At 41.4% G+C, this 27,614-nt stretch overlaps 2 protein-coding genes across 2 annotated transcripts; one reads left to right on the top strand and one right to left on the bottom strand.

Moving 5' to 3' along the window:
* The first annotated feature begins 163 nt into the window (after positions 1-163).
* ptp4a1 (protein tyrosine phosphatase 4A1) lies at positions 164-7,948 on the top strand. The gene is made up of 6 exons (XM_030734690.1): positions 164-324; positions 2,884-3,602; positions 4,290-4,382; positions 4,746-4,876; positions 5,564-5,638; positions 6,732-7,948. The coding sequence occupies exons 2-6, from the start codon at positions 3,498-3,500 to the stop codon at positions 6,847-6,849; spliced, it is 522 nt and encodes a 173-aa protein (XP_030590550.1). The 5' UTR covers positions 164-324; positions 2,884-3,497; the 3' UTR covers positions 6,850-7,948.
* Positions 7,949-9,409: 1,461 nt separating this feature from the next.
* Positions 9,410-27,346, bottom strand: LOC115790161 (collagen alpha-1(IX) chain). Its single transcript, XM_075074414.1, is given in 35 exon segments — positions 9,410-10,476; positions 10,478-10,638; positions 11,652-11,729; positions 12,358-12,546; positions 12,789-12,843; positions 13,089-13,235; positions 13,638-13,670; positions 13,911-13,955; positions 14,055-14,090; positions 15,315-15,364; positions 15,367-15,385; positions 16,514-16,567; positions 18,093-18,146; positions 18,338-18,391; positions 18,492-18,536; positions 18,634-18,687; positions 18,902-18,955; positions 19,323-19,376; positions 19,764-19,817; positions 19,899-19,952; positions 20,061-20,114; positions 20,226-20,279; positions 20,375-20,428; positions 20,549-20,605; positions 22,661-22,693; positions 22,841-22,894; positions 23,111-23,164; positions 23,579-23,603; positions 23,793-23,830; positions 24,010-24,063; positions 25,626-25,688; positions 25,767-25,809; positions 26,407-26,477; positions 27,165-27,187; positions 27,190-27,346. Coding segments are annotated over 35 exon segments (2,061 nt in total). The 5' UTR covers positions 27,239-27,346; the 3' UTR covers positions 9,410-10,431.
* Positions 27,347-27,614: the final 268 nt, after the last annotated feature.

The following is a 27,614-nucleotide window of genomic DNA, read 5'->3' as shown; positions in this document are numbered from 1 at the left end:
AAAGTGAAATGAAAAGCAGTTTAATATAGAAGTGTTCACAGTGATGTGCAAGACTGACGACTAGTGAAATTCCTCTTATTGCTTTTAATATTATTATATTATAATATAGGACCGGTGTTTTATAGTGAAAGTCCTGACAGGAAATGAGATCGGTCTCTCTCGCTCTCTCTTTCTCTCGCTCTTTCCCGGCAGATCAGGAGACTTCGGCTCCGCTCGGAGAAACAGCACCAGACTGTATGGTGAAGAACCGTTTCATAGTTTTACCTTTTTCTGGGGACCGGCTGTATGATTAAGCTACAATCTTCAATGAGTAAGCATATCCCAGTAAGTAACCAGTTTTTCGTGGCTGCCATTTTGTTTCTGGCTTTCTTCTACGCTGCTGTTGTAAATCACTACGTTATCGTTAACTGTTACCAGCTGGCCCTCACGTTGCTTCGGTGAAATCACGGCCTGCTCGATGGAAACCCAGTTTAATATCCCCATGATTCTGTCACTTAACGTTTCCCTTATGCTGTAAATCCACTGGACATGGCTTTGTCTCGGTATTTGAGTGTGATCTAAGGTTTGCGAGATGGTCGTCACGATTAGGAAGCGGCTGGCGGATGCGCTGCTCGGGCTGGTCCTGGCTCTTCACTCGAAGTTTCTGCCATCTAAAATCGACGTATATTTATTTTAAATAAATGAAACCTGTAAATGACATGTCGGTGGTGGTTTGCGACACGGGCTACCTAGCCGGTGTCTGAGTTAGGCGTCGTTTTTGTCACCTCCGAGCAGCGTGCAGTCTTGCCACAGCTCCTGACATCGCCTATAGGCCTCTAATGTTATATGATGGCGCCCAGTCTATCCTCACACAAAGGACACTTTACAGCCTTGCAACGCAACGCAGTGGCATGCCTGCTATTTAAACCACTTCTTCTGTGCTCCATGCCTCTCTTCTCTTATCAAATCACCGTCCCTTTAATTAGTTGATAGCTTTTAGGTGCTTGTTAATATTTCTAAGCAGATGCTGCTTTTGAGCCGGAAAAGCAGCAGATTAACAAAGCATGCCCGACCGGCTTAGATTTCACTGTTTCTAGCATAAGCCGAAGAAAACCTTTCCAGTAAGCGGGCTCTCAGGTAACGAACTTCTGCAAGGTGTAAAGGGCAAGAGCATTAGGAAGGAAACTGCAGTGAAGCCATTAGTGAGTCAGATTTCTGATGATCGTAACCGCGTGTGTGTTAAAGCCCCGCTGAAGGCCCCGCGGCGAGCTGAGCCTTCGTACACAAACGACCTAGATGTCAGAAATGACACACACCGTTTCATTTGTATTGCACACGAGGTGGGCTATCACACAGCACTGCAGTGGGACTTTATGTAACATACCGGCAGGTAGAGATTTCTCTTTTCCAGTCCGCTTTGCTGTTAATCATGCTATTATCTGACACACCGCTTTTCTGCGTGGGAATCAACACCCCCCCCCCCCCCCCCCCCCCCCCCCCCCGACTCACACACTGTTAATGTGGCTGATCATATATTTGAGTGTGAATTTAAACTCGGAATGAGTTTAAAGGTTCAGAAATGAGAAGCTCAGAAAGGCTGCGATTTTAACTACCGGTTTCAGGGTCGCTAATTTAAAGAAAATTATACAGCGGGATTGTGTTGCTGCCGTTAGTCCTTTAATCTGTGTTTGTAGCAGGATTGTGTGGTGGCCAAGTCTGAAAGTCACTCCAACATTCAAATAAAGAAATGTCGTTGTTTTTGTTTTTTATTCGTGGTTCGTGATTTTACTGAAACTCCGCGGCCAACTTTGAATCCAGGACTGTGCTTTGTCCCTGTGCTTCCTCTGTCATTTAATCCCTCTGCCTTTCACTCTGATGGAGTGGGATGTTTGACTTTTAGGGCTTATGGATATGCGTTGGGGATTAGAGCTGTCATGATATCAGATCTTCATTTCCTGGTTATCATAGTTTAAAAAAACAAAAAAAAAAAAAAACTTAACAAGGATGGTATCATTACAGTTTCCTTACAGAATGTGAATAAATAATCTGTGGCTCCGTTCAGTTGTGTCTTTTTGACAGATTAATTGAATGCAAATTATAAGTGCACAAAAAACAGAACACCTTCCTCAGTGTTATTAATGTGCCATTATTAAATATCAATGCAGTTATTGTGCCACTCCTTTTTAGGACTGTATCAGCAGATACCAGCTTTGTTAACTTGGATCCCCAAGTGGGATATTTATATATACAAGTGGCTGATATTTCTGTTGCATCACATCACTTTTGCTCTGGCAAAATGTTTAAAAAATAGTGAGATGAATATGAGGGGAAGGGGGGGGGGGGCAAAACTTTAAAATTATTCATTTGGTTTTTCTGGCACAAAAAGGGAGGTGACCAAAAAAAAGGGGGGGACTCCACTATTATACGATCAGTGCATCTCTGATCAGGGCCAGGTGGCATGCAGTTTCTTACAAAACTTGACAATTTGTTAACAATTTAGGAGTCTTAGGCTAGTGTAGCATTTTGCTCAGTCAGTCAAAAAAAAAAAGCCAGTGTGTCTTCCTTTTTTTTTTTTTTTTTTTTTTTTTAAATAAAGGAAAAAGCAAAAATACTGAAACATTTTTTAAAAGTCTATAACAGGGATTATTTATTACTCTTGGTTAAACACTGCCCTTAAATATTAGGGAAAGCAACAGTTTTATTAATCAGTTACTGTTAAGGTAATTTTTCTAAACGGGGTGTGTCTCCATATCAAATATCAATACATTGTTCTTTCCAAAATCTGGCATTAGTGTTGCAGTCATACTAAAAGTTTTCCCCCTTAATGTTAGCATACCAGAACTGGACAGAAGCGGGCGTTCTTTAAGTGTTGTCTTCCCTCCTGTCCCCCTCTGTGTCCTGCAGCAGTTCTGTGGTGTTCTGGGTCACACATTTATGGAGTTTCTGAAGGGCAGTGGGGACTACTGCCAGGCTCAGCACGCCGCCTATGCAGACGAGTGAACAGCCAAACTCGCCATCAATCCGACGCACTTGAGCCACAGGAGGGACCCCGGAAAGTTGGCAGGACCGGGACTCCTCCCAGAACCAGCGTAAATTTGGCCTGGATGGGGTAACTCCACCTGCTGCACACTGCCCTCGTCGGCTTCCGCCTGGCCAGAATCAAGGTGGAACCAGCCTTGTTTTTTTTTTCCTTCCTTTCTTTTGTTTTATTCCGAAGGAGAGGGTTTTGAGTTACTTTTCCAATTGTCCGCCCTTTTTCGGCTGCCAACTTCCCGAATTTGCCTGTTGTTTTTGTTTTGGGGTTTTTTTTTGTTTTGTTTTAATTTTATTTTTACTTTTAGCCTTGCCAACCTTGAAGAAGACTGGAGGATTTTTTTTTTGTTGTTGTTTTTGAGTTCCTCAAAACTTGTTGGACATTTGTTTGACATTCCCTCCGAGCTTAACTGTTTACATTAGTGTTTACTCTGTGGAAGACATTTGAGTTCTGTTACACTTTTTTATTTTTAAACATTGTCACAATGGCTCGAATGAACAGACCAGCCCCTGTGGAGATTACCTACAAAAACATGAGGTTCCTCATTACCCACAATCCCACCAACGCCACCTTGAACAAGTTCATAGAGGTGAGCCAAAGTGTTTACAGATAATATCACAGTGTGTATATAACTTGAAGCCCACATTGGAGAAGCACATGACCGGTGATTACATGTTGAGAAATATTTTGTAGTTAACAGTGAGGACAAAAGGTGAAGACGGATGGTTGAGTGGATTTCAAATTATTAGGGTTATTTTGTCCACTCAACAGTGGGCTTTCTTCACGAACTCGTCACTTGCGCCGATCTAGTTTAACTTAGCTCAACTTTTGAGGCATGCAGTCGAAGCAAAAACTGATGTGAAGGGTACCACTGACTCACCTGACCTAATATGAAGTATATTGGAGCTTTATCTTCACAACTGGAACCTGCAGTCAGCTGCAAGGTGGCAGAACGTGCTGCTGATCCTTGATAAGCTGTCCATGAACAGCTGTGTCACTCGCACATGTTACAGAATGTGCACCCTGATCGTTTGATCACTTTATCTCTAAATCTCTGTTCAGTTTGAAGCAAGAAAGCTTATTGGTTTTGTTTAAAAACAAATAATCACAGGTGATTGTGTAGTGTTTACCACAAAGAGCAAATCTGTGTATGTGTGCACGCATCATCAGAATCACTTTGATGCCTGTTTTGTAGAATTATACATAATATAATTATACATATCCAGTGTCCTGGAGGTAGCTTTGCCAGTCATGTTGGTGCGATGTCTGATTACAGGAGCTGAAGAAATATGGAGTCACCACGGTTGTGAGAGTTTGTGAGGCCACCTATGACGCCACCCTGGTGGTCAAAGAGGGAATCCAGGTTCTGGTGAGTCCAAACCTCTGACTTCATCATGACTCCTAATGTTTCAAGCCAAAACAAATGTAGTTTTTGCCATAGCTGTGGGGGTTTTTCCCCAGTGTGCAGGGACAGGTTCCTTTTCAGTTTTTTTTTATTGTGTAACAAAAGGGGGAGGGGGGGTGCACCCATGAACAGATTTAGAGGTTTTGTAAAGTGAAGACTCTGAACAAGTGGGAAGAAAAGCTCCACAGGTGTCCCCGCTGCTGCAACAACATTTTTCTTTCCCTGCAGTCGGCTCAGCCCTCACACTTCTTTTGTTTTGGTTTCCAAGAAACTGAGGCCACTGACATCATTTCCCCTTTCCCCCGCCCCTCCCTCTCCTTTCTCCAGGATTGGCCGTTCGACGATGGAGCTCCTCCCTCCAACCAGATCGTGGACGATTGGCTGAACCTGCTGAAGCTGAAGTTCAGGGAGGAGCCGGGCTGCTGCATCGCCGTGCACTGTGTAGCAGGGCTGGGGAGGTAACAGTCACTGACACCAAGATGAAAGTTTTTATATTTTACTGTGATGGGATATCTGTCAGTGAAATGTGGCTCTTGCTTCTCTTTGTACTCTGATACAGAAGCAGTCTGTGCTAAAGCAGTTATTTGAGAATGATCCCTGTTTTCTCATCATTTTTATAGCATTGTAATTAAACTTAGTTTGGGGGATTTTCTCTAACAAAGTAGTTTTAATCCATCAAGTCCCTATTTTCTGACCTTTTAAATAAATAACCTACCAAACCTGAGCTCCCAGCACTGTGGAAATGATCATAAATATACAAGTTTAGGAATAAGCTCGTTGTTATCAGTTGCGGTTTGAAAAACAAACCAGGAAGATCTCAAACAAAGAGGCAGCCATTTGCATTTTCCTTTCATCCTGCTGTAGATGACGCTCGGTCTCACCCTCATTTTATCCAAAGTGTGCGTGCGTGCTCGGTTCAGACGACCTGCCTGGTCCCGTCTCTGTCCTGTTTGCTTTAATCTGATTTTGAGGAAGCGTTGCTCACAGGAAGTCTTTGAAATCCCTGAAAATTCTGAAGGTTTTTGCAGAAACCCATCAAAAGCACTTAAATGAGGGGTGTTACATAAAGGTTTTTTCCTGGAGTAAAATCTTATTTTGTATAAGTTTGTATTAACGGGCGTTCTTGGCACCTTCTTCTTTGGCAGAGCTCCTGTTCTGGTGGCGCTGGCTTTGATTGAATGTGGGATGAAGTATGAGGATGCTGTCCAGTTCATTCGACAGTAAGTAAAAACCGTTTGGCAGGAAATGATTAAAGAAGCTTCCTGATAATTGAGTTTTAAAGAGCCATAAAATTACCTTAGTTAGTTACATTTGGCTGTTATGTGCAGCCAAACGAAAGCAGTAACTTTGAGAGAGTCCTGTATTTTGTTTATGTTTTGCTGTAACATGATACTCTAGTGATACATAAAGCAGGGAGGGCTGAGTCATATCTGTAAATAGCAGAGGTATCAGAGTGAGATAAGAGTGAATCAGTAGGAGGAGTGCTTTAAAGTGTGTGTCATCACTTTAAATGTTTAAAGAGCATTTGGAAACAGTGCAGAACAAATCAATACGATGAGGACGGTCCCAGCCAGTTTGGATTGAAAATGTTTACAGGTTATGGTGGGAGCAGAGCACTGCAGATAAAACCCACAATTTTTTTTTTCTACTATGAATCATCATATTTGATTTTCATTTGTCCACATATCCCTGATATAAAGGAAATGAAAGGATAATTATCACAGTACGGTTTATACTCTAGCAGAATCATAAAATCCTATTGAGAAAAAAAGTTGTGGTTTAATGGCTATACACATGTTTACCATGTCACTGCATATATTCATCATCACTGTAGTTACGCTGTAGAAAGTGCACACTGGGTTAGTGGACTTTCACTAAGCTTACCCTTCTGCTTCATACATAAACATTGTGGGCTTGGCTCAACTGTTGCTCTGAGAAAATTGCTACTTCTGTAAATTTACTCCTACAGGGGGACCCATTCTGACATTTGCAACCCAGTATTTATATTCTTGGACTCTTATCAGAGTAACTGTGTGTGATTCAGAGTGCGGGGCCTATACTGGTCCTAAATACAGCCCCTCGGTTTGTGTTCTGTCTGAAATGAGCTGTTTTAGTCCCCCCCCCTTCCTTTAAGCTATCATGTGATTGGTTGCCCCTCGCAGACAGAAATTTAAACAGCAGGTTATCTATACAATGACATCATTTGAAACCTTGTCCATGTTTAATACATTACATCATGGGAGCATGCATTATGGATTTGACAGTAATGGATCTGCAGAAATGAGCTGACTTCACGTCTGCGTTTTCTCCCAGGAAGCGTCGAGGAGCGTTCAACAGCAAGCAGCTGATCTACCTGGAGAAATATCGTCCAAAGATGCGCCTGCGTTTCAAAGATTCCAACGGCCATCGCAATAACTGCTGCATCCAGTAGAGCCAAACATTCAGCCACGCCAACCCCCCCCCCCCACCCCACCCTCCAACACAGAAGAGTTCAATTCAACCTTGCTAGCTTATTACCTGGAAGGCTTCTGTTTTGTTGTTTTGTTTTTTCTTCATTGTGTTGAAGTATTTTAATTTGGAAAACCATGCTTGGTAAATGAACCCCCCCCCCCCCCCCCCCCCCCCCCCCCCCTCTCTAGTTTCAAAATTAAATGTAGAAAAAAAGAAAAACAAGAGTTGTGTGAACCGAGTTTTTTCTTCATGTGCCCAGAAAAAAAAAAATAAGAAGAGTCGTGTATCATTGTAAGATGTTGGATTAACTGTTTTCTGCAAATGCATCCCAAAGATTTTGATTGGCCCTTGCGTTGCCTGAAAATGTGTTTAAGAGGAAAAAAAAAAAAATAGGAAAGATGTTTTACTTAATGTGAACGATTATGTGTACCTTGTTCAATTTTAGAATTCAGTTTCAAGACTGGCTAGAAAGAGGTATGCCTTTCTTCAAATCAGATGGATCATCCATTAATGCCTTACAATCGAAGTGGAACAAAGGCAATCGAGCGGGAGTCGACTCCTGTTGGCATTTGGAAAAGGTGTTTCATTTTTCTACTTGGAACAAAAAAAAACTAAACTGTTGCCTTTGTCTTGTGCAGGAAGTCTCTCACACACACTTATTCCCTTTCAGTAACTATTTTTAATATAAATGCTTAATTGTTGCAATATTTGTCAATTAAAAGTCTAGGAACTTTTTAGTCTTTATCAAACCTTCTGTTTACTAATTAACTGCCATGTTAAAAATGTGATCTTTTTCTTTTTTCCAGTTATTTTCTTTTTTTTTTTTTTTTTTTTTTTTTTGGTGTGTGCTTCAAACTGGACTTCCAACATCTGCAATATTTTGTATGCCTTTTTATTTGATGTCCATAACTTAAGACTTGGATACTTGATGATTTTATGTATTTGAAAATGTGTACTATTATTATTAGGTTGGCTATTTATACTATCAATGGATGTGTGATTTAGTACAGTGAGCAACAAAGTTGTACCTGTTCACCAACTTGTGAGAGTACATTAAATGATACACTGAAAAACGACAATGAAAATTGTTTTGGTTTTTTTTTCCCTCCCTCTGGTTGTAAAGGGATGGCAAAGCAGGGTAGATGTAGGCAAAAAAAAAAAAAAAAAAAGGATGTTTAAAGATATCAAACATCAAATTTCTCCTTAATAAAGGAAAACTGCAAATGCAGCACTGAAATTCAAATGTTCAGTCCTGGTAAATATCAAATAATGGCCAAGGATTCATTCATATATAAGATCTTGAGTGTAAGATAGTGATTGAAAATGGTTTCAGTAATGGTTATTTTTGATGGGTCATTCTTTCAAACACCCTCATATGACTGTTGTTGACCCCTTTCATATATACCGGTCACTCATACTTCACTAGCACCAGGTTGGACCTGCTGTGGCCTTCAGAATGGTGCTGGAAACATTCCTCGGTTGCTCTGTTAGACTGAGGCCTGGTGACTGTAGGCCATTTAAGTACAGTGAACTCAATGAGATGATCTGAGCTTTGTGACATGGTGTGTTACCCTGCTGGAAGCATCCATGAGCAGAGGGGCACTCTATGGACATGGTCAGCAACAGTACTCAGGTAGGCTGTGGTCTTTAAATGAAGCTCAGCTGGTACTAAAGGGCCAAAAAACTATTCCCCACACCTTTACACCACTGGCAGCAGCTTGAACCATTGATACAAGGCAGGCTGGATCCATGCTGGATGCTCTCGTGTTGTTTATGATAAATTCTGATCCTGCCGTCTGAATGTCGCCACACAAATCAAGACTCACCGGCCCAGGCTGTGTGTTTCCGATCTCCCGTTGTCCAGTTTTGGTGAGCCCACACGAGTTGCGGTCTCAGTTTCCTGTTCTTAGCTGACAGGAGTGGCACCCTGTGCGGGCTCCTGCCGCTGCAGCCCATCAGCTTCAAAATTTGACACTTTGGTTGTAACCAGTGGTTATTTGAGTTACTGTCATCTTCCTATCCGCTCAGAGCAGTCTGGCCCGTTCTCCCCTGCCCTCTGACAGCAACGAGGCATTTCCGCCCAGAGAACTGCTCATCGCTGGATATTTTCTCCTTTTCTGACCGTTCTCTGGATGGTTGTGTGGGAAAATCCCAGTAGGTCAGCAGTTTCCAAAATAATCAGACCAGCACGTCTGGCACCAACAACCACAACATGTTCAAAGTCACTTGAATCACCTTTCTTCCCCCATTCTGATGCTCAGCTTGAACTTCAGCAGGTTGTCTTGACCGTGAGTTGCTGCCAGGTGACTGACTGATTGGCCGTGGTGTCTGGTGAGTGTGTAGAAAACCTCTAGGGTAACTTTTGAAATAACTTTGAGAAAAGCTGTTCAAAAAGGGGGAGGACACAGTAAAGTTCAAGTATACACAACTGGTTTATTTTAGGTTTAGGTCAAAGTTTAACCCTGAAGATTAAAAAAAAAAAAAAAACTTGTTGAATTAGTTTTGGTTTCACATTTAAGTTGAACTAAACTACGGCCGGAAAGTGTAAAAAAAAAAAAAAAAAAAACGCAGTGGATTTGCTAAATGAAGAAAATTATAAACACCCAGAAGTTAAATGACACAAGTCTTTCCACATCTTCTTTTCAGAGGCTTTCCCACCTAAAATATTAATGACATATTTACAGTGAGGATTCAGATTTAACGACAGCTTAATGACAATGTAAAAGTACTCGTTTTGCTAAACACGGTCAAAGCACATTTTCATAAGTTTGGCTGTCTGATACTTTTTAGTCCTCATATCTGGATTATTTGGTGCGTTTTGAAGGAAGAAATTCATCATCGCAGTGATCCAAGTTTAAATCTTTTTAAGTGCAGTTCATTTTTCACTTATTTCTTCATACAAAACATACCAGGAGTTATCAAAATGTTTTTATTTTCCTCCTTTGTACAACTTGAAGATGTCATGTCGAACCTTGATATAATAAATAAGAAATCATATAAAATTGCCAGAGAGGTTTTCACACTCTGATCACAATCACACAGAGACAGAAATGATCAAACATTTCCTACATTAAGAGCAAAAGCACAGGAGGGATTTAAGTGGATAAACAACAAAGATACTCACAAACTAATGTCTGTTTTCCATCAGTATAATTTGCATATTGACACATTTACATAAAAATACAGAAAATCTTGCCTTGTTGTTTGGATAGAGACGGGGCTGGCAGGCTTGTACAGTGACTATTTAATTTTTCAAAAATAAACACTCCTTTTAATTTTACAGTACAGAGATGGCAATGTTGAGGTAAACGCTTTTTTTTTTTTCTTTAAGTAAAGGAGTTTCAAACGTGTCCTACCTGAATATCACTTTATAACCACAAAGATGGCTTCAGTAAATCTGTTCCAAATCAGCTGGCTACATTTAAAAATACATCAACAACAATAACAACAAACATACACACACACACCAAGTGACAAAAACTCAAATGGACAAATCTTCTCTAGAGTGCTGGTTTCTCCTCCAGTCTATCAGTCCTCCTCCCAACACAGCGGCAGCCCCTCCTCACATCTCAGTGGGACCTTTCATGCTGGAGTCCTTTGCAGAAACCCTCCGATGCCACCATGGAAGGGACGCACTGAGACGACTCACAGTAACCGTTCAAACCAGGGGGACCGGGAGGTCCGGGAACACCGGGGGTACCGGCAACACCACGAGGTCCCCTCTCTCCATCACGACCGTCTCTGCCGTAAGCCGGTCGACCAGGATTACCTGAAAAACACAAGTACATAAACTCATCAGGAAAATGTTTACTGAAGACATAAATTGAGTGAGAAGCAGGGTGATCTTCTCATAGCCTTCTATCCAGTTTGACTTTGTTTTTGCAAACACAGGAGTCAGCCCCTGCTGGCCATTAAAAATAATGCAGGTTTGCAGCACTGGGGCATTGCTATGTCCACCTTGTGTGGACGATTATCATAATTGATCTGTACTCTATTTTGCAAGCTTTTCTTCTTGTGATACACTAATTGAAGTTTAGTTTGCTTACAAAGAACAAATTTACAGAATTTACAAGACAAGAAGTTGATCCGTAAACATTTGGTAGCACAGGGTCACAACAGCAGTGCAAGAAAAACACAAACTATGTGGAAACGTAAAAATATTCAAGTTTCCCATCTTTAGCTCGCAGAGAATATCTGCCCTTGTAAACAGCGGAAATGTTTAGGCCCATGTAATGTACGACTCAAGGGTGTGCTCATTTGTACTTAATCTTAATCAGACCGTTTCTAATTACAGTTAAAACGTGTGAGCTTAAGTTTGGGATTGCTGGCTTTGTTGTTTCAACATCCTCAGGTCAAACTGATTTTAAGTTTTATAAAGTATATACAAACCATATAATACAAACCATTTAACTATTAAAGTAGCACTGGTTGTTATTAAACCTGCACCCATTATTCCTTAAATTACAGAGCATCCCATGCTTCTAATTAAAGCGTGATCTTTGAATATCATGGAATGCATCACTTACTGCATACTGATTATTTTTCTTGACCTGCAAGATTTTATAGACTTGGGAGGACAGAAGAGGATATATTTGCTCTTAATTAATATAAAAAGTTGTATATAATTGAGTTGAGACACGTTTTGTTTACTTAAGGGTACAAAGTACAATTGCCCATCTAAACTGCATTTTTCTTTGGACAATATTACATAATATTCACTGAACAATGCTTGACTGAGACATTTAGAGCATTTCTTCTAAGATCAGCTGTCTTGTCAATTACCTGGTAGACCGGGGGCACCTGGTTCTCCTTTGGGTCCTCTCGTTGTGGGTCCCCTGTCACCTTTGTCACCCTGGTCACCTGTGGTGAGGAAAAATAATTATCACCAATGGGAAACACATAATTGAAGTTACTATATTTATCCGTGTTTAGCGTGAAGTTCAAACTCAGGCTTCACACCTCATCTGTTCCCTCATTAATACCTGGGGAGGTGTGGTTCACAACAGCATCGAGAGGACATAAATGACTCCATCAGTTAATTCAGAGACTCACGCAGGCTGCTTCAGATTGGCTGTTTATTTTCAGATTCACTAATAGTTTTTCCTCCAGTATTGTATGCTAATCAGTTAATGTACAGAGCCAAGAATACTCACGCTAAGCATGACAAATATTCTTTTTAACCGGAGTTGTATGTGGGTCATATTTGGTTTAACCTCACATATCAGCATGTACCCATCCATCCACATGCTCTCCTCTGCCAGTGCTTTCTCACTCCTATTGAATCCATCTACAGGTGGCAGTAATGCACCAAGGAACTCAGTGATGCACCAAAAAAGGCAGAAAAAGAGAGAGAGCTCTTATTTACACGACTTCTCACTGACTGCAGTCAGTTACTTTTTCATTCTTTGTGTTTATTGGCTAGAGTTGTGTGACCCCAATAACCTTAAACTGACCTTCCTGCTGATATGACCCCCAATCTAGAGCTCACCTTTAGGTCCTTTGCGACCCAACAGTCCAGGTGGACCTTTCAGACCAGGCAGACCTCTCGATCCGGTGTGACCTGGGAAACCATTCTCTCCTGGGGGGCCTGGAGGTCCAGGTGGGCCAGGAGGACCGGGCACCCCAGCGATACCTGACTCAGGCCTGGTCAAGCTGGCTGCTAGCTGGGCGAACTGTTCTGTGACACCGGACAATTTTGTGTTTTAATCCTGTGTTTTAATCTGTAGCTATATAGATTTTAAAAAGCATGTGTGTGTGTGTGTGTGTGTGTGTGTGTGTGTGTGTGTGTGTGTGTGTGTGTGTGTCCCAGATTGTTTTGAAAAGTTATTTTATTCAAATGACTGTAAAACATGCTGTCTTCAGAAACCTGTACCTAGTGATAACCAGCCAGTTAGAATGAAGTGTGAGTGTGACACTTACCTTGCATTACCCTCATGCAGACTTGTTTGATGTGTGTATCTGTTGGTGATTTTCCCTGAACAAACACAGATTGTTGATAGTGATGAGTCTTTTGTTACGTATGAAATTCTGGGCATAAGATCAGATATATTTAGTCTCATCAAACTTATTCTGACCTAAGTGCTCCCTGTTGAATATTATATTTCCTCTCCCAACAATTCATTTATTGAAAATTCCAAGTACTGTCTTTGAGTTGAGGGAACGTGCTTTTGTGATTCAACAGAAGGCTGTAACATGATAGTTAGGGATAAAATTTCTCACCGCTCGTCCTTGATTTCCCGGCAGGCCGGGTACCCCCATGTCACCCTGCATGCCACGGGGTCCTGGTTGGCCCAGCTTGCCCTCTTTCCCCGGCAGTCCTCGGCTGCCCTCGGGTCCTTTATTCCCCGTCTCTCCAGGTGGACCTGACTACAATCAACACAGCACCAAAACTTAGGATGACTCCAACAGAATAAAGTTGGGAAGATACTGAGAACAGGGAATCTCTTGTCAAGAGGAAGATGAGAAACACTGGACCCAAAAATACAGATGAGCTGGAGGCAACTATTGAAGCAACCTGGGCTTCAGTGACACCTCAGCAGTGCCACAAGCTGATCGCTTCCATGCCAGACTGCAGTCATTTGTGGTAAAGGAACCCCAGCCAAGTATTCAGTATTGAGTACCCAAGTATTGATTATTGAGTGTATAAAAGAACATAATTTTCAGAAGTTGAACATTTTCTGTGCTGTAAATTCTTTTATGATTGATCTAATGATCTAATGATCTGAGAAACTTCCTGTTTTCCAATTTTTACTCCGTCCACGCACATACCGATCCTCTCTCTCCTGGTTCTCCTGGGTCACCCTGAAAAAAAAAATGTAATTAATTACACTTCTGCAGAAAGATCCAAAGATATTTAAACCAGATATGGTTCATATTTTATATTCTGAGAGGCCGTATCACTTTGTCACAAAAGATCATTCTCCACAACACATTTTGCAAATTCAAATCATTCTTCATACTGTTCATAACTGCATCCTCCCTGATGCCATCACTAAGAGCATTTCTTTTTATCCTTGATATTTTCAGCGGTTCATAACTCACCACATCTCCTCTCTCTCCCGGTGTTCCCTCGGCTCCCGGAGCTCCCTAAAATAAGGACAAGGGGCAGATTTTTAGTTCTAATCCAACTCTGCGATCTGTTTAATATTAACAGTCATTATATTACAATTCAGTTAAAAAAAATACCTGGTCCCCCTTTGAACCATCAAGACCGACTGCACCCTGAGAAAAAGCAAAATAATTATTTCTGGCAATATGAAAATATTCATTGGAAATAAATCTTGTGCATCAAAATCTGCAATATTTTTATATATTTAATGAATTGTTTAGAATTGTAACTTGTTTTTAATCACAGCAGCAATAACCCATTCTGAGTTTATTTGGAAAACTAATCTAAAGTCACGTTTGCCACCTGTCAGTTGTATGTCCAGTATTTAGTCTCTACCAACTCCTGAAGCGAAAAATTCAAACGGGGCTTTTCGACCAACAGATAACCGGCATGGTTCCTGTTCCTGAGCAAAGTTTGGGGATTTTCTACCAAAAGCAAGCTGGTTTCCAACAAGAGCCACATGCTAGTATGGGAATCCTGGCAATATTGGTATCATAAGTGGGAATGATGTTGCCTGGTTGTCCAAACATGATTGTGAACATCTGCTGCTTCTCAACAGAATGTCAAAGGCTCTACTAGTTTTTTTTTTTGCTTTTTTTTACAGAACGTGCCAAAGAGCAGACGGGGGGTCCTGAGTCTGGGGTCTGGGTCAGGATGCACCGCTTTGCTACAAAATGACTGGTTCTGTGGTTTGTGAACAGACTGTCATGAGCAGCAGATTGGTCCTCTGCTGGCTGAAAAGCTCTGCATGATAGCCTCGATGGTCTTTATATAAATCATTTATTATCGACACTTTCACATGAACAACAAATAAATTTCAGATAAAACCTACTCCACTTTCAGAGAAAGCAGTTACACACAATTGCTCCTTGTACAAAACCTGCTTCAGTAAACACATTTAAAGCTCATCTTAAAAAGTTCATCCACTTTGTGCGAGTTACACTAGAAAGCCTGCAAAGAGTAGAATTAAGGATTTGATGGTCTTGACATTTATGTTTATGGTGTATTTTAGTATTTTGTTTCTCCTCACCCCACCCCACCCCCCACCCCTGCAGCTGATTAGCTGATCCTTCTCTCTGCTCTGTGTGGCTGAACACAAAGCAAGCATGGTGAGGATGTCTCACTAGCTTTGCAACCAGCTCGACCATATCCCTACACAAATTCATTCTCATATTGTTCTGATCTTTGTGCAACATCATTGTGCAACTTAATAAGTGGAGTGAGGTCACTTTGTGAGTCAGGCTGCATGTGACGACTTATTTTGGGCTGCTGCATTCACATGACTTCTTTTTAAATCTAATCTGGGGTTTTATCTTGGTTAATTTTGTGTTTCTCACCCTGTCTCCTTTCTGACCACGATAACCAGCCGGGCCAGGAAGTCCTGGAGGCCTGGATTCCCTTTGCCCCCCTATTTAAAAAAAACACAATATACAGACATAACCTGTTTAACACACTGAATACACACATACAGACATTCAGAATCACAACACAGAACAAACTGTGTGAAGCTTAGAGAAGGTGCCACACCACCACCATCACCACCAGCAGCAACCCAACTATCCACCCTCCCTTAGATGTGTTAGGGTGTATGTGGGCATTCCTGGGGAACAGAGATTTCTTTCAGGGCTTCTCAGGTTGTTTTCCTGCCCTGAATCCCCCCTGAGCTGCAGAAAAAATAAAAGCCTGTAACACAAGAGACCATTCATGCCCATTCGCCAGTAGATTAGAGGCTTAACTGCAGGGACAGACCTTCAGTTCTTGTTTCTGTTAAAAGCACAAAAACATGACTCCACTTTCCTGCAATGAACATCTGAGCAGATACAAGGTTTGTCTCGGTGAATTAGTCTCGTGTTGAATAATAGTTTCAGGATGGGTGGGATTTGGGAACACTGATTCTGCTGCTTTCAGCTTCCAGCTTCTTAGTGATTTCTGCACTTTTCCCACGGACCATCCGACCCAGTCTTGGAAATTATTAAGTTCTTTTTAGTGTTTTGCTGAGTTGAATTTGTTATTATCCGAACGTCTCATTTCTGTACTGCTTCTCAATCCACCTGTAGTCTCCTTTCCCTCAGCAGCATCATCATAATCCTGTTTGTCACTCTAACAGAAAGCATTGCTTTTAACCCTCATGTCCCCATTTGTGTTCTTGCCAGCAGGAGTTCTGCCTGCTAGCAGGAGATCTCAGGAACTGTGTAACACCCGTATTCATATGTTTTCCTCTGGCCTGTAATGCTGTTTATCCATCTACATTGTTTTGGTGTGAGTTGCTCAGTTTTGGATATATCCACTGTAAAAAAAATATATATATATATATATATATATATATATATATATATATATATATATATAATTTACCAAGCAATATTTATTTATATATCACTTTTCACAGACAGGAGTCAAACTGCTTTGAAGAAAATTAAATCTGAAATGATCCAAAACTGTTCAGTACTTCTGTGGTGAAATCCTTTTCTCCCAGTTATTTGTCAAAAGACAATGACGTCCTCTACATAACAGAAGACTTTTCTTCAGGTCTTACCCTGCCTCCTGGTAATCCTGAGGGCCCATCAGGTCCTCTCTCTCCTCGTTCACCCTAAAACACAAAAGAACTGCGCTCAAATCAGGAAACATGGACAGAGACAAGAAATGTAACATTTTCATGCAGTTTGGTAGGGTTGATGATGTCATAGTTCCTTTATTTTTTTTAGTTAAATTGTCCGGTAGCTATTATTGTAAAAAAATCAGTTTTAAACTATTAAAGGGAACCTATCATATCCATTTACAGCTCCTTACTGTTGCCTGAGTTACTGCTCAAAATAATCCTCATCCTCATCCTCTGTCTGAAACAAGCTGCTGTAGAACAGTTTCATTTCTGACTGGCTGCCTCTCCTAAACAGGAGGTTTGGCCTACAGGTTGGTGGGACTTCTGTCCTCATGACCACATTAAGAATCAGAATCAGAATCAGAATCTTTATTGTCATTGTACACAGAAGTTGCACAATGAAATTTAAAATGCATTCCTTTCTAGGTGCCTCAGACAATAAATAATAAAATAATAAAAATATGAGTGATAAAAATGATTACTAAAATACAGTGCACAATAGTAAATTAACAGACGAATCTAGCCCCAATACACACCAACGCACGCACACAGTCAGCACTACCACCCCACATCACTGTCCAAACCACACAGAGTTCAGTTCAATGATAGCCCTGGCATAAAAGCTGTTCCTCAGTCTGTTTGTTCTGGCCTTCATTGTCCTGAAACGTCTGCCTGATGGCAGTAGCTGAAACAAGGAGTGTCCAGGGTGTGAGGGGTCCTGGAGGATGTTCTGTGCCCTCCTCTGGCAGCGGGCATTGAACATTGAATATGCTCTCATCAGCATCATTCAGAGTCTGGCATGTAAAGCCTGAACTTTTGGCTCACGGGGATTCATTGTGCACACACTGAGCTGATTAGTAGAAACTCTGACCATTTTCAGTATTTCCTTTAAGATGGCCCTGCATTTGTGTGGCTTTGTGTGTTTTAACTGCAGGCATTAGTTTTATTGGAGATTGATCTGAATTTCACCTCACACACTCCGCTACCAGATGTGTGTAAAAAAAAAAAAAAAAAAAGCCTTCCTGCCCTACATACCTGTTTGCTCTCATTATTTTTGGTCAATAAACTTTGTCTAATCATATGTGATGTTGTGTTCCCTGCTGCTGAATTAGACTGTGTAGACTGCACAGTAGTGGAGACTCAAGTGTGTAATAGAAATACTGAACTGTGCATTCATTTGAGCGTGTGCACTGGAGCTAAAAAAAAAAAAAAAAGTATACTGTTCATCTCATTTCATTTATCATCCTGCTGATATCATCGTTAATGCCTTTTATCTCTTGAATCTACTGAGGAAAACAAAATATGACTTATATTATGGACTCTTCCTCACTCTAACAGTTAGATGCCAATTAGCTCTTCATTCATGCTGATCAGATTTACAGAGGGTACAATAAAAATCTCAGTCTCAGTCTGTGTGAATTCATTTCTTTAGACGTGGGGAATGGGGGGGGGTTTCCTCTTTATGGAGGAAAAACATGTATTTTTGAAAAGTGATACATGGATTTCAGAGACTTACTGGTCCTCCTCTGGCTCCAACAGGTCCCACCTCTCCCTGCTCACCACGTTCACCCTAGCAAACAAATGATCAGACAGGAAAATCATCAGAGTTTTTCTCTCACACTCATCATAAATCTTATCTGACTAATCCATCAGTTAACCAGGCAAAATGGACTAGTTTAATGTGCTTTTAATTGGTTCTTCTTGCTTTTAATTAACTTTATGTTAATATGATGCATATGTTTCACCTTGCTTTGAACTTACTTGTTTCCCCGGAGACCCCATCAGTCCAACAACTCCTGGATCACCTGAGTTACCCTGGTGACACAAACAGAAGCATCACTGGTTCATCTTATTCTGAAACTGCCGTCATAGAAACGTTTTTCATGATGTATTGTTACAGAAGTGCTGATCATACCCTTGGACCTCCGTGTCCTTTTTGGCCATAAGATCCTGGCAAACCCTACATGAAGAAAATTGTAATGAACAAAAAAAATCCTAGTGAAGAAAATCAAATGTTTAACTGTTAATTAGGAATCAGGCTCTCAGAGGTCACTTACAGGAAGTCCCTGTGAGCCTGCATCACCTGGAGCGCCATTTTTTCCTGGAAGACCCTAAAAATAGAATCAATTGAACCCTTGGAGGAGCTGCTAGAAGACCTCGTCATTGCATTGTTATTGCTAAAGATGTTCCTAAGCAAATGTCCACAGACTCAGACTGAAAACTTTCTAAATAAAAGCACTCTTTCCAGAACCTAGGCTGTCTTTCTGCCCCAAATCACTTCCACACACTATTAAATAGTTATTAATAAAAGCAGGCATTAGTTACCTTGGACCCTGGCAGTCCAGGAATTCCTTCACGACCGTCTGGACCAGGAAGGCCCTGTTGATAAAAAAAAAGCAGGATACTTATTACAAAACCTATTACATGCGTGCACATTTAATTAATGCATCACTTTAAAACAAAAAAAGGAAGGAGTAATACTAGGTAGGGAAGGAAATGCATTGTATAGGGATAGGGACAGTGAAATACCAGCATTATTACGACTGAATTCTCTGTGTGTGAAGCAACTAGCCAGGAAAACTCATCCATAGTTAGGATGCAGGTAGGAAAGAAGAATATTAATATGACATCAGCAGATAATGATTGGATTGCTCGAGAAGTAGAAAGCAATAGAAAAGTAGGTGAGTAAGAAGACGCAGTGATTAATTGACTGATTCTAGCATCCATAAGATGCCGCTGTGCTCACAGGATCTCCTTTTGGCCCTGGAACTCCCCTGATCCCCGGTGGACCTCCGTCCCCCTATGAAGCAACAAACTGAGTTAACTGTGATCGAATTTGCAACTTGAGATGGAAACAAATTAAGAGGTGGCAGATGCTGGAACCATGTTTTACGTTGGAACTTGCCTGAATTTCAGGTTGGGATGTGATTTAAACATTAATAAAATAACAGTAATTAGAAAGATGCATGCTTTTCTACCACATGGCGTGTTTAAAATAGCTTTCAGACCATTATTTTGTAAGATTACACTTTTATTTGTGATCACAGTGTTTTTAAAATTTAGGCTAAGACCATGATGACAGGCTTAAGTTCATTTCATGCTATGTTCACGGTGGGTGATACATTTAAATTAGAAACGGGATAAAAAAAACCCAACATGGGCTTTTCAGTCAGATTAGTGATCTTACCAGCACTCCCTTTGGGCCAGTCTCACCTATGGCTCCTCTTTGGCCTGGATCCCCCTAAAAATGGTCAGTTTTCGTCAGTATTTTATCAAAGGAACAAAGAGGACTCGGCAGAGATGATACTAAGTTTCCACTCACTGGAGCTCCCTGGATTCCACGAGGGCCCACGTCACCTAGGTTTCCACGAGGTCCCTGTTTGCAGAAACATAGAAGGACAGTCTCTTAATATATGCCCTGTTCAAACTATGTTGTTTTATAAATCCAGTCCATGAAGCGTATCTGCAGTGTGTGTCCTCTCACCCTGTCACCTTTAGAGCCCATTATTCCCGGGAGTCCTCGTGATCCACCTGGGCCCTAGAATTACTCAGCAGATAGAGGAGCATTAATATGTTTGACTGCATGGAGCCATTTCTGTAAGATTTTTACAGTTACAGTTGGTTTTAAGAGAATGATGAAATATTTTACTGGTAGTCCTTGAGCTCCAACTTCACCAGGAAGTCCCTGTTCACCCTCCTCTCCCTGAAAAATGAAAGTGTCCCAGAAATGTCAGGAGTTGGTATCCGGGGTTCTGTTTTTTTCATGCAGTGAAGACTAAGTTGTTAGCAGAAGGTTACCTTGTGTCCTTGCCTTCCCGGCTCACCTGATTCACCCTTAACCCCTTTGTGGCCCTGTAGACAGAAACTAATCGTTAGAAGTTATCAACAAAAAAGTGCAGTTCAGATTGATGCAAATTTTAATGACTGCATTGACAACATCAATAAAGCCACTGGTAATAGTAATGAACTTACTTTCATGCCTGGGAGGCCAGAATATCCAGTCAAAGATGAGGGGCAGGCATTGGGACACTGAAAAACACAACAGCCTATTTGAGGTCATGGAAAAGCCCACTGAGAGTTCCACTGACAGTGACCGCCACCGGCATTTAAATGAACATAAAATGGTTTTGCTGTTCATGTTGTTGATGTGTGACTGAGCTCCGTGAATTAACAAGATAATTTAAATCTGAAAGCTTTTTTAATTTTAAAGAGTTGGTGTTTGGGAGCTGAATTTTATACACTGCTCAAAAAAATTAAAGGAACACTTTTTAATCAGAGTTCAGCATCAAGTCAGTTAAACCTCTGTGATATTGATCTGGTCAGTAAGCAGCAGAGGGGGTTGTTAATCAGTTTCAGCTGCTTTGGTGTTGATGAAATTAACAACAGGTGCACTAGAGGGGCAACAATGAGACAACCCCCCAAACAGGAATGGTTTTACAGGTGGAGGACACTCACATTTTTCCCTCCTCATCTTTTCTGACTGTTTTTTCACTATTTCTGCATTTGGCTAGGGGCAGTGTCACTGCTGGTAGCATGAGGTGATACCTGGACCCTACAGAGGTTACACAGGCAGTCCAACTCTGCCAGAAGGTTTGCTGTGTCTCCCAGCACAGACTCAAGAGCATGGAGGAGATTCCAGGAGACAGGCAGTTAGTCTAGGAGAGCTGGACAGGGCTGCAGAAGGTCCTTAACCCATCAGCAGGACAGGGATCTGCTCCTTTGTGCAAGGAAGAGCAGGGTGAGCACTGCCAGAGCTGCAACATGACCTCCAGCAGCCACTGGTGTGAATGTCTCTGACCAAAGAATCAGAAACAGACTTCACGAGGGTGGGCTGAGTGTTCAACATTTTCTAGTAGGCCCTGTGCTCACTTCCTGGTACTGTGGAGCCTGATTAGCATTTGCCATAGAATACCAGAATTGGCAGGTCCACTGGCAGCCTGTGCTTTTCACAAATGAGAGCAGGTTCACCCTGAGCACACGTGACAGACATGAAAGGGTCTGGAGAAGCCGTGGAGAACGTTATGCTGCCTGTAACATCATTTGGTGGTGGGTCAGTGATGGTCTGGAGTGACATATCCATGGAGGGACGCACAGACCTCTACAGGTTAGGCAACAGCACCCTGACTGCCATCAGGTATCAGGATGAAATCCTTGGACCCATTGTCAGACCCTGTGCTGGAGCAGTGGGTCCTGGGTTCCTCCTGGTGCACAACAATGCCCGACCTCACGAGGTGAGAATATGCAGGCAGTTCCTGGAGGATGGAGGAATTGATACCACTGACTGGCCCCCACACTCGCCTGACCTATATCTAGTAGAACACTTCTGGGACATTATGTTTCGATCTGTCAGACACACCAGGCTGGACCACAAACTGTCCAGGATCTCAATGATGCCCTGGTCCACATCTGAGAGGAGATCCCCCAGGACGCCATCTGTCGTCTCATTAGGAGCCCCAACATTGTCTGGCATACATATAAGCACGTGTGTGTGTGTGTGGGAGGGGGGGTGTCATTCAAACTACTGAGTACCAGTTTGAGTTGCTGCAATCAACTTTCAGTAAAATGGACTAACCTGCTGCATCATTTTTTCACTTAGATTTTTCAGGGTGTCTTTGAATTCAGCCTCTGTAGGTTGATGATTTTAACTTCCATCAAACGATGTGGCTCCTTTCATTCCTAACACATTACCCAGTCCACATCTGTATAGATATCCAACATGATTTTTTTTCCATTGAGATCTGATGTGTTTTCAAAGTGTTCCTTTAATTTTTTTTTTTATATGAGGTGCTGATACTTCTTACCAGCATGACTTAAACACACTGATGAGAGAGAATTCAAACAGTACTGTAATATCACAGTAAAGATGTTAATTCAATTTTTAAGATAAAACTTTATCCCAGATTGGGGAAATTGATTTATTTACTATAAGAGTAAGTGAAATATTTCAAAGCCAACAAAGCAATAATTTTCCCACTAACATTATTTACATTAAGTTTGATTTATGTTATATCATTTGTAGGTTTCCCTGCTGTGTAAGCCAAATGTGCAGTTGGGTGTAAAATGGGTGTAAATGTATCTACTTACCAGATCCTCGCCTTCATAAACAGCTGGAGGCCCCTAGAAAAAAAGTGTCTGAGCTTAAATCATCTTATTTTAATTTTCAATACACACCCCAGCTATTCATAAAATAAATGAGTGGCTAAGTAACTTTTATGATCTTTTTCCCCTCCTGATAGGAGCACAGACAGAAACTGGGATACTTACTCTTGGACCAGGAGAACCAGGCAGACCAACTTGACCTCTTCTGCCTCTCGCTCCCTGAAACAGGTCGAGGACTTTTTGTTAATCGGGGGTCTAGTCATCATCAGCACATGTTTCATGATGCTTTTCTTTGTTTGTACTGAAGGTATTAGCACCATATTTCAAAAATAAAATCACTTTATTCCACAAAACAATCTAAGAAATTACATTTAAGCTTCACGAATCTTCTAAGTAGCTAAGTGACCAGAGCCTGACTATGATTTCTGTACTCACAGGGGGTCCTACTTTCCCCAGTTCACCTGGTAGCCCGTCTGTACCAGGAATACCCTGTTAAAAAAAAATACAGCAAAATATGCAGAAACAGTTGTAAAATAAAGTGCATTCTGTAAAGTTAGCATTTTTTTAAAGGAATATATTAATGTTGCAGATTATGTAACACTGCTGTTCATGCTACAACACATAATCTCCTGTAAATGACACAAATGAAAGGCGTGCACGATCACCAAGTGAAAAATCATCTGTGGGTAAAAATATCACCTTCATTTTTACACAAATGATATTTGTCATTCATTGTTATATTCCTTCTATTTTTGTCTGCCTCTTTCAGCACCTCTGCAACATTGAGCAGTTTTAACAAACATTGTTATGAAAGTTAATCAGTAAGCACCAATTTATTAGTTCATTTGGTTAATGTGCTGGAATTTAGCTGTTAAAATCCTTAGGTATCAGCACTGTACTCACATCAAGTCCATCAGATCCTACCACCCTGTGGGAGAGAAATCCTAATTACAGCGAGTCAAACTGAGAAAAATTATGGCTGATTCGATTAGTTTTAGTCAGTTGTTTCATTGCATTTTTTCAAATTATATGTAAATAATGTGTGAGATAACATCTGTGATGGAAAGTATGTAAAAAATACACAGAGAAATACATACTCAGAGGTTAACATCTGTACTTACAGGCTCTCCAGCAGGCCACGAGCTCAGGTTCCCCCTGAAAACCAGTAAAAACAGAAATATATTTCACACCAGGATGAGGAAGTACAGCACGCTTACAGATGAGTCACAGCTATTATCACAGTATTATTGTGCAACTGTCATGTGGATAATCGATATACAGATCTCATTTCAACAACATAACTAATAGACTAACATGTCAAAGTGATAACTTACTTTTGACCCTTTTGGGCCCCCAGGGCCTGGATCCCCAGGAGGTCCAACAGGTCCCTGTGGACACAACACAAAGTCTGTTATGATATTTTAAATATATTTTAATATGGGGGCAATTTTCAAAAGTCACAGATTCTGATGGTGTAGGGTGGGATTACAGAGCCTACAGGTGCAGGCTTGCGGACTTTGAGCTTTCCTTGGTGAAATTTTTCAAACTTTCTGCATCTGATAAAACTGAAACTAAGAAGAAGAAAGTAAGAAGAAAATGACCAGATGAGAGATTTTTGAAGTCCTTACACACTTAAATGTTTCAGTTCTTTTTAGAGTGGACTTTACAGAAACTCTGAAGGTGTCCTGTGGTATCAGGCACCAAGACATTAGCAGCAAGCCCTTTAAATCCTGGAAGTTTGGAGGTGGAGCCTCTGTGGATCAGACTTGTTTTTCCAGTACATCCCACAGATGCTCAGTTAGACGCAAATCTGGGAAATCTGAAGGCCAAGTCAACACCCTGAATTCTCTTTTGCTCCTAAAACTATTCTTGGACAATTGTTACAACACATCATTATTGTCCTGAAATAGTTTATTATTGTCATATACAGGTAACAATGGCACACAATGATTAGGTGGGTACTGAAGTAAGAAGAAAGACAGGACCTGAGGCATCACTGCAGCTTTTTATCCTGGTCATCCACCTGCAGTGACTCCATGGCCTGTTCCACAGTTTGAGAACCTGTGGGGGCTGTGTGCCCCCAAACTGGGGGAGTGACTCCAGCAGATCACAGGTGCAACATGAGACTGAAATAAGTCTGATATCAGATGGGGTGTTCTTTAGCCCCTCCCTTCATTGCCCCCCTTATTAACAAAACACTCTCCATGTGGTCAAAGGCTCAGGGTGAGGAAGAAAACAAAGATGACTAAAATCAGACACTCATCCTAAGACAAATGCTGGTAAACCTCAACTAAGGAAACTCTCCCTCAGATTTTCATTAAGTATTGTATTCTGCTCTATTTTCTGCCCCTGTATGTATGGAAAATGTGTTTTTGAATTATCAAAGAATTGTTGTGCAGATTTGTTACAAATGCTCTTTCAGCACCAATAAAGCTCTTATCTGCCTGTCTGTTCTCTGCCCCCACCACCACCACCACCACCACCACGACATAGAGGACAGTGAACACACTGTGACCATTCTGCACCACCTTTCCCGGCTTACACTTCCCTCCTGTCAGCCATCTCTGGGCAGCCGATTCCCCTGACTGCTTCAGTGGTGCACAAAAAGACTCCTGTTTCTGTCAGGAAGCTATTTGAGACTCTCTCCTAAATAAATAGATTGATTTATTCAAGGGACCTTTTTTTTTTTCTCTACACTTTTGCTCAACTGGGGCCAATACAAAATCCCTCCCACAGCAGCAGATCTGAATGTCTTAAGTCATGTGGCTCAGATCTTACAGAGATTTAATACATACATATTTTAAGACCTCTTAGCTGGTGGATTCAAAACTCAACATAGTCTTTTGTTATACTTTAGACTGCAGAGGGAAGATGGGGAGTGAACAAGCTATAACACACGCTTGGTGGGAAAACACGCTACCAAGTTTTGTTGGCGTGTTGTCTTACTTACATCTGCCCCTGGAATGCCTGAAGCTCCAGGAGCCCCGTCTTTGCCGTTGTCACCATCAGGTCCCTGTAAGCAGAAGATTCAGCGTTACTGGGCTGATTAATCTAAGACTTCGGCCTGTGATGAGAGAAATTAAAAACTCACTGGTGCACCAGTCACTGTAGAGTCTTCTCCTCTGTCACCCTGAGACACATAAAGGAGATGGTCATACATATATCTCCTTGTTTCATTGTCTGTTTAACATTTTAGAAGGTGACAAAGACACATTAACAGAATTTCTCTTTTAATATAAATGGCTCAAATGTGGATTTGGAAGGTTGTCTTGAGCTTTAGGAGCTCACAGCGTCAGAAACCATATTGTGGAGAGTTTGTTTGATTTTTTTAAATGCCCTTTGGCAGGAATCCACACAAAAACTGTGGATAAAAACATCTGTTTCCCTAACAGACCAGCATCCAAATAGAAGGGTAGATAATCATGTAACAATGTCTTCTCTTCCTGTCTGGCACACTTTGGATCATCTCCTCTTTGTCTGCAGTGATGAGACTAAAAACAGCTCTACCATGGTTTGAACCTCTGCAGTCACTATGCTGCTGAAGATGAATGAAGATAGAGTTATAGAGTTGTGTTATTGTAAGAGAACACCAGTGTTTAAACAGTAACTGTTTGGCTTCACTGTTCACTGAGCTGCTTAACCCTGAAACAAGCCGGACCGCAGCTGCAGCACAAAACTGATCCGAAAAAGAACTGTTACAGCTGAGAAGAACCAAAAAGCAGTCTCACATCATGCCGTCCACTCCAGGCACTCCAGCTATCCCGGGTGGCCCTGGCGGGCCTCTGGGGCCGACTGGGCCCCTCTGTAAAACAAATACAGAAATCAGTTTTCACTTTTTTCCCACTAAAATCCATCTCTAAATATCATGCAGTGCTGCTGCTGCTGCTAGTGTGACGGGCAGCTCACACAGAGTCCCATTGTCTGGATGATGTGAGTGGATAGGTCACAAATCCAAACCTGGTTCCCTATTATTCTGGCCTAATGAACCGCATGTGCTCAGATTACTGCTGCTGTCTGGACTTTATTGGTGCCAGGTGTGAACCCTGGGATGAACTGATTTTAAATAAACCTGATAAGAAAAAAAGCACTGAAAGCATTCATTTCATCATCACGCATACAGCATCTTAAGTAGAGTACTCTTAAGGATTGTGCATTTTTGGCTTTGGTGAAAACACAATACTTTTTGACATTTATGAAGCCCAGAGTCCCAAAAAATCTTGCAGATTTAACACAACATTTAATTAGATGCTTCAGTGCTAGTACTCAAAGTACCTTAAGGTTACTGAACAACACAGACAAGCTGAACCGCCTATAAAATGTACCATGAGGTATGCCACATGAATGCATAGGACAGGAAAAAAACAAGTACAAAACAGGTTTTTTTATACATCCAGAAGTAAGGACCACAGACAAGCTGTGAGCACCTTCATAAATGTTCAAGTGTGTCTTTGGCAGGAGAGAAAAAAACAAAGCAGCACCTATGACTCACCTGAGCTGAGCAAATCAATACATTTGAAGTAAAAGCACCAGGAAAGACTCCCGACAGATCCTGGACGAAGCCATGGTCTTCCTATGGAAGGTACTAGAAGTCCCTTTTTCCAGATCATGATGGGCTCTCGGACAGCCACCTGTCAGCGTCCCCCCTGACTGAAACCCCCTCCGCCTGCTGGAAGGGGAGGATGTTAGAAAGTCCTGAGTATTTCTGAGAAGCTGAGGCTGGCTGGAGGAGGAGGGGTTTTCTGCACACACAGGGTGGGGTGTACATCCCTTTACTCTGAAAGATTAAACATGAAAGTACAATGGTAGTTTAATACACACACACACTAATTTTGACTTTACTTTGGTTTTTATCAGTAAAGATCATAACACCGTTCTGTAAAATGGATGCTTTTACATTTAGTACAAAAAAAATCCTAAAGTCAGTGTGTGCTTATTAGCC

Source organism: Archocentrus centrarchus, chromosome 1 (genome assembly GCF_007364275.1).
Source record: "Archocentrus centrarchus isolate MPI-CPG fArcCen1 chromosome 1, fArcCen1, whole genome shotgun sequence".
NCBI classification, from domain to species: domain Eukaryota; kingdom Metazoa; phylum Chordata; class Actinopteri; order Cichliformes; family Cichlidae; genus Archocentrus; species Archocentrus centrarchus.
This window is presented reverse-complemented; position numbering and strand designations above follow the sequence as displayed.

Coding starts and splice junctions, on each gene's coding strand:
- ptp4a1 (XM_030734690.1), top strand. CDS start 3,498: ATGGCTCGAATGAACAGACCAGCCCCTGTGGAGATTACCTACAAAAAC. Junction 3,603..4,289: donor CCTTGAACAAGTTCATAGAG/GTGAGCCAAAGT, acceptor GTCTGATTACAG/GAGCTGAAGAAATATGGAGT. Junction 5,639..6,731: donor GCTGTCCAGTTCATTCGACA/GTAAGTAAAAAC, acceptor GTTTTCTCCCAG/GAAGCGTCGAGGAGCGTTCA.